Source organism: Chiloscyllium punctatum, chromosome 26 (assembly GCF_047496795.1).
Source record: "Chiloscyllium punctatum isolate Juve2018m chromosome 26, sChiPun1.3, whole genome shotgun sequence".
Taxonomy (NCBI): domain Eukaryota; kingdom Metazoa; phylum Chordata; class Chondrichthyes; order Orectolobiformes; family Hemiscylliidae; genus Chiloscyllium; species Chiloscyllium punctatum.
Window position 1 is genome coordinate 46,223,107 of NC_092764.1, and position 14,706 is coordinate 46,237,812.

At 37.6% G+C, this 14,706-nt stretch overlaps 1 protein-coding gene across 2 annotated transcripts in view; it reads left to right on the forward strand.

Moving 5' to 3' along the window:
• The window catches only part of cyld (cylindromatosis (turban tumor syndrome)), a 69,165-nt gene that overhangs the window by 30,446 nt on the left and 24,013 nt on the right, over positions 1–14,706 (forward strand). For both annotated transcript variants that reach the window (XM_072547341.1, XM_072547340.1), the window contains exons 9-12: positions 3,948–4,089; positions 11,094–11,216; positions 11,639–11,730; positions 14,434–14,500. In XM_072547341.1, the coding sequence (XP_072403442.1) occupies positions 3,948–4,089; positions 11,094–11,216; positions 11,639–11,730; positions 14,434–14,500 (424 nt within the window). The remainder of the gene's footprint in view (positions 1–3,947; positions 4,090–11,093; positions 11,217–11,638; positions 11,731–14,433; positions 14,501–14,706) is intronic.

Consider the following 14,706-nt stretch of genomic DNA (forward strand, 5'->3'; position numbering starts at 1 on the left):
GGACTGCAGCCAGAGCAAAGAACAAGGATAGTGGTGGTGCTAGCTTGCTACAGGAGTACATGCTCATATATCATTCCTGTAAGAGAGAGCTTCAATGAGGACATTGTCGGGACAGTTCACAGATAATTGCTGGTGGGTATGCATAGCAAAATGCTTGGGGATACCTGCCAGAAATCTTGCAGTTACTGTCATGCAGCGCAGAGAAGCCCCAGCAGCAAATTTGGGCAGAACTTGGAGCCATCCTTTCTAGAATGGAAGCAGTGGCTAACTAAAGTCTGTTTATGGTTCCAATTGTGCTAATAGTTTTCATCATAGTATGATCAGAAGCCATGGAATATTTCTGCAGCAATGAAAGCTCAGAATTCTATCTCGCAAGCTTTAACTGCTTCTAAGATGATGGTGTACTATCGTATGCAGAGAGGCTTACAAGCTGTCTCACAGCAATTCAGCATTCTCTCATTCACCAATTGTTTGGATTGTTCAAGCTGCTAGCCCATGGGTGTGACAGTTGGCTCCATTTGGGAATATCTTGTCATCATCTTTCAGGGGGACCTCATTTATTCACCCTCACCTTCTGGCCAACAACCTGCCATTATGCTTTGCCTTTGGTTTTCGTACCCTAATCCAGACTGAGATTGGGGCCAAATAGAGTCAGTTCTTTCAGGCTCATGGCTGCTCGCGATAGTCCTCCAAGGGCATTTGCAGTATCCTCTGCTCAAACTCAACAGCCTTCCACAAACCATATTGTAGCCACAGGCGTAAGACTATGCCAAGGCTGGAAAAGGCACACTGAAGATTGACAGTAAGGAAATGCATGAGGATGATTAGTTCGCTTTTTTAAAAAATGATTTGACATGATTTCATTTATCAGCTTCATTAGCGATATTGTTTTGTGGTAGCTTTAATTTTTGTATTGGAGCCATAAAGATGCGTGAAGTAGTTGTTGAATGGGGAATAGGAGTCATTGTTACTAGTTTTGCATTCTGATAGGTTCTTCACAGCCATATGGTGTCTTCCTAGGTTGTTGTTGTCTTTTCCTTTCCTTCAGTACTTCCCTCCTAACAGCTGCTAGTTCTGCTCTGCTAGCCCTATTCATTCTCTCTCTGAATCGAGCTTTATCCAAGCAAAATGCCTACGAGTTGACCTTTGTCTGGGAGTAAACTGGTTTGTGTAGAACCTTTTAAAACCTTCAGCACAAGCCACACCACTCCCAGTAGACTTTGACAATTCAAAATAATAAAAGAAAGCACCAAAAACTTGAAGCCTCAAGAAATTAACAACAACTGTTCTGTGACACAAGATATTTTTAAAAATAGGACTGATTTTCAACTTTTCTGGCTGCTAAATTAGTAATTTACATCTCAACTATTTGTGTGTGTGTGTGTGTGTGTGGTGGATCTCATTTTGCAAGCACTGTCCAAATGCCTGGTCATGATCAAGATGAATTTCTCACCTAGTGTTTCATCTTTGTTGTTTTTTTATTGACTTTTTTTTATTTGAAATGGATCACATCTTGGCATAAGCTTGAAATACTTCAGTTTGAGTCAAAGTTTACTTGCATACATTTAAAGTGATGAAAGCACAACAGACAAAATAGACAAACATACTTTGTTAAACGATCTGCTGGAAACTACTGGTCATCCCACTTTTCACTTTCTTTGTACAATATATTAACTAAATTACTGTTTGCCGTGTCAGTTTCTATAGTTCATTCATGTGTGACATTGACAGGGATGTCCTAAGATTGATTGATTGTTTGTCTGTCCATTCATTTGTCCATCTGTCCAGAATTAAGGTAATTCTTTTAGCAGTAGGTAATATTGCTCTAGTCTGTTTTAGTCATCACCTAAGCCAAAAGGTTATGGTAATGGACATCCCTGAAAATGGTACCATGGAAGAACTAAAGATGGAATCTCAAATGTATTTCTTGAAACTTTCAAATTTCAGTTTTGACTCATATTAGAACCTGAAGATCTTGGTTGATATCGGCTGGTGCATCTGTTTTATTTTGTGACTGGGATGAGAGGGGTTGAAAGTAAATGTAGTTTTTCTTCATTCAGTTTGGTGACTGAAAAGTGCCAATAAAGTTCATTTATGAATAACATTTTTCAGACAATTGTACCTCATTATTCAAAATTCTTCAGCAACAGGAGAAATCTCCATTTGGCCCATGCCTATGATTCAGGATGAAATTCTGGATCTTGGACAAAAAGTTGGATCAGGACAGAATAAGAGAGTATTCCCTCATTGATTTTTGTCACTGATTTGCTGCAGTGAGAAGTTGCTTGGTCATCAAAGTATCTGAGGAAAAACTATATTTCTTTTTAACCCTTCTCATCCCAGTCACAAAAAGACAGATAACCCTTAAAGTGAATATCTGAAGGATAAGTTATTACTAGCTAGACAATTAAGAAATGTACTATGGTGGCAAACTCCGTTTTGTTAGATTTAAGCTTCTAACAGTGTATCTGAACATGGTTGGATGATCCATAATCTTTTGAGTTTTGCTGACCAACTAAACTGTCTGAACCTGGATGGGTCAAATATGTTTTTGAGCAGGAGTTCTTAATTTGTTTCAAACTAAGTACATAAAAAGCTTAATCTGTGTGGTTTATATAGTAACTTTAAAGACCCATAAATATGGTGATGTTGTTCTGTGTGCTTCATAGTCCAGCTGACTACAACAAATTCACTGTCCTGTGTGATCCCTTGTCAAGGTCTGAAAATTGTGAGAGTTCGTACCTCTTTATGACTACTACTTTTCAGTCTGCAGGACTTTGAAATACATTTGATTTTGCCTCTTTCTTTTTGTCTTTTTGTAAAGATGCCACCATGTTGCCAGATATTTTAATTCAAAAGAATTATTGTTATTGAGGTTTAGTCTTGATATGCCAAAGTCTCTTCACTTTTATATTTGGCACATATTTTTAAAAAAGATTTACAAAAAAATCTTCTAATGCATTAATGTGATTTTTAATCCTGATGAGAAAAAATTTCACTTACTTTATAGATTTCGGCCAAATTGTTCTCATTCCTTGACTTTTTGAATGCATATTATTTATTGTGATTGAGTAGCGCATTCTTTATAGTATGATTTATGCCATGTAATGTTCTGAATTTTGCCATTAGTAGTAAAGTGTGACACTTTTTCTATTGACTTTAAATAACTTGCTGATAAAGATTTACCAATATATTGTGGTGTGGATTTTCACATCTGCAACTTTAATATATTCCATGGCAAGAAACAATGACATCAGCAGGCTAAGCATACAATTCTCATATACAGCTCACCAGGAAGTAACAGACAGGTTTTATCATCTCCTGTAATAAAATTATTACAAGTTACTGAAATACAAATTGGGGTCTACACATGGAATTACAGGTGGAAGCTGAAATGTCACAAATGTTAAAATAAATTGCAAAAGTCTATTGCATTTGTAGAAGATTGACATTCTACAAATAAATGTAACTATTATCGGCCAGTGAGGTTGCTTATAGTAATTCTGACCTCCTGCACTATTTATATGTTTGAAAAGAAATCTGAAGTAGTGCTTCAGTCAAGAAAGCTTGAAATCTACAACTCTTATTGCAAAAAAAAAGTTTAAGAATAGAGGATAACAATTAAACTCCATGCCATTTCAGTGACTTCTGAAAACTTTCGATCTGAGGGGATCCTGTGAAGCACTGGATAATTATCAGCAGTACATTGTGAATTTCTGTATTTGATTATGTGTGTGCAGATGGCACGTGTTGCTGTCAGTTTTGTGGATCTAGTAATGATAGTAAGCAATGACAGTTTCTGATCACTACAACTCCCAGAATTTGGGCTGTTATGACTAAACACGTATTGAGGTGTGTTTTATCAACACCAGCCAGTCTATGCTTTGTATTTTTCAGTTAATGAATAGAGCAGAAAAGAATTGCTGACAGTTTGGTTTTTGTTTCAGCATTTGGAGGATATCGAAGTGAAGTGGTTAAAGAAAATACACCTCCAAAGATGGAAAAAGAAGGCCTAGCTATAATGGTTGGAAAGAAAAAGGGTATTCAAGGGCATTACAATTCCTGTTATTTAGATTCCACTTTGTTCTGGTAGGTGTGCGTATGCCAATCTTCCTGTTGAAAGGCTGTTGGGAGCTTGACCTTTTTTGTTATTTATTCACACAATGTGAGTGTCACTTCCAAGGCCATCACTTGTTTTTGATGCCAAGTTAACTTTGGGGTGATGATGGTAAACTGCCTCATAGAAAATAACTGAGTATCTTGCTAGGTCATTTCAGAGGACATTTAAAAGTCAACCACATTGTTAGTTCCTTAATTTCAATGTGTGTTTAGAAAAAAGGTTTTAATATTATAACTTACTGCCTTGTTCCCACCCTTTCCCTATAACCCTGCAAGTTATTTCAATTTAAATGATCCTCATTGCATTTTGAATTTTTTGATTGAACCTGCCTCTGCCATACTTCCAGACAGTAGCATTCCAGAACTGAACTACTCGCTGTATGAAAAAGATTGTTCTTGCGTTACATGGACTACTTTGAAATCTGTGCCCTATCGTTATTGATCTGATTACGAGCTGAAACAGTTTCTCCCTATCCAATAAAAACAAAATCTTGTGGATGCTGGAAGTCTGAAACCAACTCTGAGAAAGCTAGAAAATGCAACAGGCCTGGCCGCATCTGTGGAGAGGGAAACAGATATAGCTTCTGCAGAACTGAAACTTGTTGGACAATTGCTTCTTTATTATACTCCTCCTCTGCCCTTGTGAAAAGTAAGAGGGCAAATGATGTAGGCGTCCAGTGTAAAAGACCAAGGGCTTGTTAATGTAGGAAGCAAAAAAAGATGTAAAATGTAAATTAAGATTTAAAAGGGAGAGAATTGGTCCATGCTGATAACTGCAAAGGCAGTAAGACACAAACACAGCAGGGTTGTTGTGGAAGGGGTCAGAAAGAATATAAGAAAAATAAAGAGCATACTTAATATGGTCAGTTTCAGAAGTTATGGAATTTATTGTTGAGACCTTGAGTTTACGTTGTACTTTGGAACATTTGAGGCAGGCCCAGGAGTGAAATGTTAGCATGAGAACAAGGTGGCTTATTTGAATGGCAATCAACTGGGAGATCAGGATCACTCCTCTGGATAGAACAAAGTGTTTCATAAAGCAGTCACCCAGTCTTTTTTCCCTATGTTCTCTTCTCTTCCTCCTCCTCCTTTCACTCTAATGTATTCTTATCCTTCGTAAAGTGTGGCACTCAGAACTGCATACGGAATTCCAGCTAAAGTCTAGCTAGTGTCTTGTATAAGTTCTACTTAAACTCCCCTGCTGTTGAACTCTATGCAATGTGTTAAATGCTATGTTACTACATGCTTTATTAACTGCATTCTCCAACTCTCCTGCCACCTTTAATTACTTATCATCAATCATCATCATCATTATCATCATCATCATCATATCCATCCAACTCTTTGAATTGTACCTTTTATCTTCTACTGTTTCCATGTTCTTTTATCAAAATCTGTCATCTCACACTTTACATTGAACTTCAGCTGCCACCTATTTGTCCACTTTGTCAATGTACCAATGTCCATTTTGAATGTCTACATTGTCCTACTCACAATTTACAATGCTTCTGAATTTTGTATCATCTACATGCTTTGAAATTGTCTCCTGCGCATGAAAAGCTCAATTATTAATAACTCAAGAGTTCCAATAAAGGCCCTTAAGGAACCCCATGACAAATCTTCCTCTAGCCTGAAAAAACATCCCGTAACCACTACTCTCAGTTCCTATCAGCCAATTTTGTAGCCATGTTGATCTATCCCTTTTAATCCATTATCAGTAACGTTTCTCATAAGTCTCTTGTGGGGCACTGTATCATTGACTCCCTCTGTTGTCTTTCCAAAAAAAAACAAGCAAGTTATTTTAACATGATATTTCCTTAAGACATCTATGTTGGCTGTGCACAATTGTCCCATGTTTTTTCTATGACTATTAATTCTATCCCAAGATAATTGTTTCTAGAAGTTTCACAATTACTGAAATTAAACTGACTATCTGTCAGTGCTGGGCTTTTCCTTTAATTGTTTTGAACATGTAAATTGTGTTTTGCAATTCTCCAAAACTCTGGTCCAACTATGTATCCAAGGGAGACTAAAATATTATGGCTAGTCTTGCTGCAATTTCCACTCTCCCTTGCTTCGGTATCCTTGGGTGCATCTAATTTGGTGTCTTGTCAACTTAAAGTGCTAATAACTTATCCAATACATTTCCAATTTTGAACCCTTCTAGTGACTGGGTTTCGACCTCTATCTAATGGCCTGGACAATGTCTGCTTCAAAGGTAAAGACCAGACGCAGGCTATTCATTTAACTCATGTCCCACCTCCATATGTAAATCCCCTATCCCCTTTTGGTCCTCCTGCTCCTTTTTAGTATCTTTTTACTATTCTCAGGCAGCACGGTGGCTCAGTAGTTAGCACTGTCTCTCAGCGCCAGGGACGCGGATTCGATTCCAGCCTTGGATGACTGTTGGTGTGGAGTTTGCACATTCTCCCTGTGTCTGCATGGATTTCTTCTCACAGTCCAAATATATGCAGGTTCGATGGATTGGCAATGCTAAATTGGCTATAGTGTCCAGTGATGTACAGGCTAGGGGATTAGTCGTAGGAAACGCAGGGTTACAGGTGAAGATTTGGGGGAAGTGTGGTGCATGGAGCTGGGCGGGATGTGCTATGAAGGTTTGGGTGTAGACTTAAAGGGCTAAATGGCCTGCTTCCACCTTGTAAGGATTCTATAATTATTAGGCCTTTAGAAGTCTTTAGGATTCCCTGTTACGTTGGCTGCCAGTCTTTTTCATATATTTTCTGTTTGCCTGTTTTGCTTTCACATTACCTGTCCAACTCCAGTTTGTATTCAGCTTGGTTCTCAATTGTGTTTTCAATCTGATCCTTGTCATAAAGACACATTTTCTTCTCCATCTTAATTTCTGTCACCATTTTCTTGCCGGGAACTCTGTTTGCCCTAACTTTTCCTTTTGAGGGAATGTACTTTGACTACATCCAAACTGTCTCTTTTTGAAAGTAGCTCATTGTTTAGCTACAGTTTTCCAGCCAATCTTTAGCTTCAGTCTCTTGGGCACAGTTTTGCCTTTGACCATTTGCAGTTGGTTGTGTTGCACTTAATAGACAATCCAGACTAAGAATAATTATCTGTGATAGCCCTAATCCTAGTGTTAACCTATCATGATTCTAAACCATACAGCACGGAAATAGACCCTTCGGTCTAACTCTTCCATACCAGCCAGATACCGGGATGGCACGGTGGCTCAGTGGTTAGCACTGCTGCCTCACAGCACCAGAGTCCCAGGTTCAATTCCCGGGCAACTGTCGGTGTGGAGTTTGCACGTTCTCTCCATGTCTGTGTGGGTTTCCTCCAGGTGCTCTGCTTTCCTCCCACAATCCAAAGATGTGCAGGCCAGGTAAATTGGCCATGCTAAATTGCCCGTAGTGTCAGGTACATTAGTCAGAGGTAAATATAGGGTAACGGAATGGATCTGGGTGGGTTACTCTTTGGAGGGTCAGTGTGGCCTTGTTGGGCCGAAGGGCCTGTTTCCATACTGTAGGTCATCTAATCTAATATCCTAAATTAATCTAGTCCAATTTCTCCAACACTTAGCCCATATCCCTCTAAATCCTTCCTGTTCACGTCCTCATCCATATGTCTTTCAATAGTGCTGTATATCTCTATTTCTATATGATCTAATGATCACCATCCCCTAAATGTTCTCTGGCTGACATTGATCTGATTGGCCTCCCTCCTATGTAAGAACCAGGTCTGATATTGCTTTCTTTCTTGGACTGGACATGTACTGCTCTAGAAAAATCTCCTGAATGTAATCTAAGAGCATTTGCCCCTCTCTGCCCTCAACATCCTGTCAACGCAGTATAAATATGGGTAATTAGCCTCCTCCATTGTAACTACTCTATAATGTTTGCCTCTCTCTTGCACTCTCGCTCTCTCACATTTCCTTGTTGCAGCTTTTGTTTTTCTATATCCTTTCTGCTGAGTGTCTGTACACTGCACCAAGCCATGTAATTGAACTTTTAGCCAAACCAATTCTATTGTTGAACCTTCCGAGACAGATCTCCTCTATGCCCAGTACTATGATGCCCTCCTTATCCAATGCTGCTAGGGCCTGTCCTGCCCTATCTTTTATGAATACCTTGTAACCAAGAATACTGTAGCAGGGTCTCTGTTAACACCATAGCATAATAACTGCACATGACCATCTGTAACCTAAATCACCACTTTTATTTGCTATTCTCTGGGCATTCATATAAATGCAGCATAACCTAAATTTAGAAACTATTAATTTCTCCCTTAGTCTGACTCCAGCTATTAACGTACAAGTTTTTTCTCCTGATGCTATCTGCTTCTCCCCTCTTTTCTGCAATCTAGTACTATTCTCCAATATTCTTTCCTGAGTCCCACACCCTTGCAGACGTAGTTTATTGCCTTCCCAACAGTGTGTCCAAGATGCCCCAAAGGGAACTCAGGCCAAGATCTGGTGCCATCATCCTAGTGCCAGTTGCAATTTGAAGCCCTCCATTCTGTATCTTTCCAGCCGCACGTTCTTCTGTTTTATTCTTCTTTTTCTGTACTTACAGTTGGCTGATACTAAGAGTGATCTGGAGAATATTATAATTTTAGAAGTCCTCCTTGTTAATTTTCTATCTAGCTTCCTAAATTTTGACACACCACATCATCCCCTTCTTTCTTAGATTGTTGGTACCAGTGTGGACTACAATATCTGGCTGATCGATGCTGTCAGAGAATGTCCTACAGCTGCTCTGTGACATCCTTAATCCTTGTACCATATAGGCAATATACTATTCTGGACTCCTATCTATAGCTGCAAAAAAGCCTATCTGTTCCCCTAAGTAATAAGCCCCCTTTTAGTCTTGCTCTTTCTGTATTCTTCCCTTCTGTACAGCAGTCCCACCCTTGTTGCCTGGCTCTGACATTTGTTGTACTCCTCTGCACAACCATTGCTGCATTTAGTATCCCGAATGTAAAACATGTTCTTGAGCAGCACTGCTGAGGACTCCTGCAGTACCTGCCCTGTTGACTTGGAATGTCTATGGTCACCCATTCCCTATCTGCCTATATGTCCCTAACTTGCGTTGTGACCACCCCTTTGAACATTCTGACCAAGTAACACTCAGCTTTGCGATGCACCACTGACTCTGGAGTTCTGAAATCTGGGTTCAGATTCACATGAAGTGTGTGTGTTCTCCCACTTGCCACAAGATGGGCATTAAGGTGAGAGAAGAAAGTCACTGCATGATGAGCTGCTCTGCAATAACCTAAGCTTAATTTTGTAATATTAACTATAAAATGAAATTTAAACACTCATTTGACTCAGTTCTTCTGTAATGTCACTTTTTTTTCCCACAAACTCAGCCAGTTTATGTAGCCTTTGAATTGCTGCTGTTCTGGATACTGATAAAGATAGAAAAAAGATAAGAGAAATAACCTCCCTTCACACCAAACTCAGTGATTCCACTCTATGCCATTGCACTTTGTGCACTGCATTAATCATCCTTTACTTTTATTGCTGAAGTTCAGATGAGTTTATATCTGGCAATTACAGAACAATTTTAGGGCAGTTACCTAATTAGCTGATCTCACTTTCTCTCGAACAGAGAGCTTGATTAGCCTCGTGCAAGTCTGGAAGTAACTTAAAATTATTAACTCTAAGTATGATGTCAATAGCAAGTGTGCAGTACTCTTATGAAATCAAATTATTACTTTAAAATTTAAAAATACATTTCTTTATTGAAGTCAGTGATTTCACTGTCTCACCTTATACTTTTTGTTTCTGCTAATAAAGAATTTGCATTAACTTTTGCTAATCTCCCCTTCTTCATTGTTATGTCTCTTGCTCATTTACACTCAATCATGTTTTTATCTCTCATTTTCATGGTAATCCTTACGACCATTTTGTAACTCAGCAGTCCTCGTGCTTATTACTCATTTTTTTGACAATATCATAACTCACTTATTTCTTGGATTTCTCTTGACCATTTTTCCATTGGACATTAGTCCCATTGAGTTTTATTCTTTAAGGGAACGAATTTTTGTTGCCAGTAAGGATTTTTTAATTGCCATTTCATATCATAACATTATCTAGGTTTAGACTGTAATTGCACCAATTACTTTCAATTATCATTTAATGGTCACTAAGTGCCAAAGCTGATTTTACCTGAAGGTATTAATGTGAGGGGTTGCGTTTTGGTAAGACAAATAAGGGCAGGACTTTGTTAATGGTAGGACCCTGGGGAGTCTATTTGAACAGTGACCCAGGCGTTCTGGTACAATTGCGTCGCAGGTAGACTGTGATAAAGAATGCTTTTAACAAGCTTGCCTTCATTGTTCAGACCTTTGAGTATAGGAGTTAGGACATCCTGTTACAGTTGTACAGGATGTTGGTGAGGCCACCTTTGGACTACTGTGTTTAGTTCTGGTCTCCCTGCTATAGGAAGGATGTTACTAAATTGGAGAGTTGACAGAAAACATTTATAAGATGCTTATAGATTGGAAGGTTTGAGCAATAAAGATATGCTGGGACTTTTTTCACTGGAGTGTAAAAGCTGCCATTGGGAAGGGGATTTCAAAACTAGAGGGCATAATGTTATGGTGAGAGGAGAAAAATTGAAAAGGGATCTGAGGGGCAACTTTTTCACACACCGGATGGTTTGTATATAGAACAGGCTGCCAGAGGAGGTAGTAAAGGCAGGTATAGATACATTTAAAAGACATTTAAACAGGTACACAAATCGGAAAGGTTTGAAGGAATTTTGGTTAAATACAAGCAAATAGTGCTAGTTTAGTTTGGGAAACTTGGTTGGCATGGATGAGTTGGCCTAAAGGGTCTGTTTTCAGCTGCATGGCTATTAAATTAGCTTTTCTCACTGCACAATGCTTCATCAAAATAGAAAGTTGTAGTGGATTCTTCAACATACTATTAATGTCTTCAACTAATATTTAGAAAATAAATCTTCCTTGTCATTAATAGTTTAACATTTTCTCCACAGCATGTTTGCTTTTAGCTCTGTGTTGGACACAGTATTGCTTAGGCCAAAAGAAAAAGAAGACGTTGAATTTTATACTGAAACCCAAGATTTGTTGCGAACAGAAATAGTTAATCCTTTGAGAAAGTAAGTGTAATGCATTTCATGTAATTAATGATTTAAACTCATAACTATAACAACACTTTTTATATTTCATATTTTTATTCATTTTTATATTTTACTTTAGAAATAAGAGGGCTAAAACATGATTTTCTCCCTCAGTAAAGCAAAATCCTGCATTGATATAGAATTTAAGTTTTTAAAGATTATTGACTTTGGATTGTTTTATATGATCTGGTGTACTTATCTTGATATGAGATTGTTGTTATTTTGAATGGGACAACCAATTATACAGTACCGCACTATTGAAAATTGTGTGAGCGAAGTTGCATATATTTGGATTAATTGAATAAAACCACGTTTCTTTTGAGGCTACATTTTATTTGTTGCAATGTGTGCTGCTGTCCTTAGTCGCTACTGAAAAATTATCCCTTTTTTTTCTGTTTTAGTCATGGGTATGTATGTGCTACGAAAATAATGAAACTTCGAAGAATTCTTGAAAAGGTTGAGGCAGCTTCAGGATTTACTTCAGAAGAGAAAGGTGACTTTTTTTGTTTGCATTTTAACATTTTATAGGTTTGTTGCATTTGGGTCCCTGAAACAATTTATTCATTATACCCATTGATTGCACAATGCCTAATACAGTTCTTGTATTTTTTTTTCTACTTATAGGCCGTATTAACCTTGCTAAAATAAATGTGCCACTTCAGTTTTTAATTATGAAAAGAGATTCCTGTTGAAAGTATTGATAGAATTCTATTCCTAAATCTTCAGTGTTAAGTAGATAAATGGTCTTGAGTAGATAGTTGGTCTTTGATTGATACATTATATGCTTTCAAGCTTTACAGACTAGGAGGTCAGTTTCTGGCATTCATTGGCTCTCTTGATGATGTTAACTGGCTCATACTTGAGGAACTAGCAAACTAATGAAGATTGCATGTAGATTGTCATTGACTCCCCACCTTGCTGGCCGTTTGGGAAACCAGCAGCTAACATTCATGTAGCTGGTACCAACCCGTTCGATAGAAGATTGAAATGATAGGACATGTGCAGTATTTTTAAAGAAAACTCCTAACTGACCCAATAGTGGATGTCCTGGTTTCAGCCTCCCTCAAACACATGTTGACAGTGGATTATGCTCAACCTAATCCACACAGGGGTTGGACAGTGTGACCACCTGTGCCTTCAATGAGTGATTTCTGGCCAAAAATTACAGACTGTAGAATATATCACATCAAACAGTCTGCTGGGTTCTGTTGCCGAGACACCTAATTTCTCCACTTCAGGGAATGCAGATGAATAGTAAAATGGAAACGTTTCCTGTAATGCAAGGATAGTATCAAAATAAAAGCTATAGTTTTATTTTAGAAATGACAATCATTGGTACAGATTTGATGGGTTAAACAGGCTGATTTTATGCTGCAGCCTTTTTTGGATTCTACAAGCACCTTCCCTTTAGAAATGAAGTTGCATATGGATAAACTCAATGTCACAAATAGTTGGTTAAGGGCATTATTGCTTTGTGGAAAAGAAATATTATTTGAATAGTTTATTAGAGTTCTTTTGAGGATGTAGCAAGCAAGTTCAATAAAGGGGATCAATAGAAGTAGCGAATTTGGATTTCTGAATGGCATGTGAGAGGTTCTTAAGGTCAGAGTTCATTGTGTTGGGGCTGACGTTTAACAGAGGTAGAGGAATGGTGAACATGTAATGGAGAATTAGAATAAATGGCCATTTTCAAGTTGACAGGTTAACTAGTGGAGTGCAACATGGATCAACTATTTAGATATATTTTAATAATTTAGATGAGGGACTGATTGCATTGCAGAATCATTTGCTCATGATAGGAATCCAAACTGTAAGGAGGATACAAAACATCTGAATAGGAATATAGATGGATTAAGTGAATAGGTTTATACTCCAACTACCAATGTTTTTTTAATGTGGGTAAGTGTGAGGTTGCTCACTGTTAAAGAATAGAAAACCAACATAAAAAAGAGAGGACTGCAGAATTCCGTCCTGCAGAGGAATTTGGGTGTCCTTGTAAATAAATCACAAGTTTGAACATGAAATTAAATAGGAAGGTTGACTTTATTGCAAGGGAAATTTAATTTAAAAGTAGTGAAGTATTCCTCAATATGGAATACTACATACAGTTTTGGCCTCCTTATTTAAGGAGGGATATACTTGCATTGAATGGGTTCACTTGACTGATTCCTGGGATGAAGGCATTGTCTAATGAAGAAATGTTGGCCAGGTTGGGCCTATACTCATTGCAGTTTAGAAGAACCACAAGTGATCTTTAAACAGGTAAGAATCTGAGGAAATGTAAACACTCATGGTGAATCTAGAACTCTGAGCCTCAGTTTTAAAAATAACGATTCTCCCATTTAAGACAAAGATGAAAAATTCCTTCTATCAGGGTAGTTAGACATTGAAAGTCTTTTTTTTTAGAAAAGAGTAGCGGTTGTGCCATCATGTATATTCAAGGCTGAGCGAAGGAGTTAAAGTTTATGGGAGACAGGCAGTAAAGTGGCACAAGCCAATCTGTCATTTTTTTTTGAATGGTGGAGCAGGCTCCATGAGCCAAATGTTCTACTGCTATTCTGATGTAAACTGTTGGAGAACATTTTAAAAATCAGATAATGGTTCTGGAATTGAATGTTCTTATCTTCGAAATTACTTCCTGTCTGTGATACTCATTCACAATTATATTTCGACATGTTTTCAACTAAGTTGTTGCCAGTGTGTAGTGCTTCTGGAGCATGTGTTGCATCAATCTCATTGACGTATTGCAATCATTATACTAAAATTTTAAATTTTCAGTTTTATTCTGTGGACTTGTTCAAAAAGAGTTGTTGGAGATATTCAAATTTGAATAATTTCCTCTGAGACTAGATTTAAATCTGAAACCAAAGGCCTAGAAGTCTATAGACTACTGCACCCAGCCTAGTAGGGATCCATATTAATTTATGTCTGGTGGTGGTTTCAGGTGATGGCCAAGTATATTTCAAGTGCTGATTGTTATGAAGTGCCTGATTTAAATGTATTTGTATAGTGTAGCTCTGGGTGTTTGCTAAATTTCTGTTTTACTTCTCGAACATTTGTATAACATCTTTTGTTCATATTTTAAACTTGGAAAGCATTTGATAAATGCAGAAAATGTTCGATAATGCCAATAAGGTAATAGTCTTTGGATAATCATATTTGCTTGTCTACTTAACAACCATTTCTAATTTTATAGATCCAGAAGAATTTCTCAACATATTGTTTCATCACATATTAAAGGTAGAACCTTTATTGAAAATCAGGTAAACTTACCTTTGTCACCACTAAGTGAAGACTTGTAATGCAAATGCTGCTGAAGACATAGTTTGTACTTACTCACAATTTAAAGTGTTTGGGGTGAAAAAAAATTGTTTTGATGAAAATAGAATGCAAAACCCCAGAAACTTAACAAGTGGCTAATACAATAGCTTTATAATTGAAAGCGAAAGTCAAAGCATGTTGTCTTGCA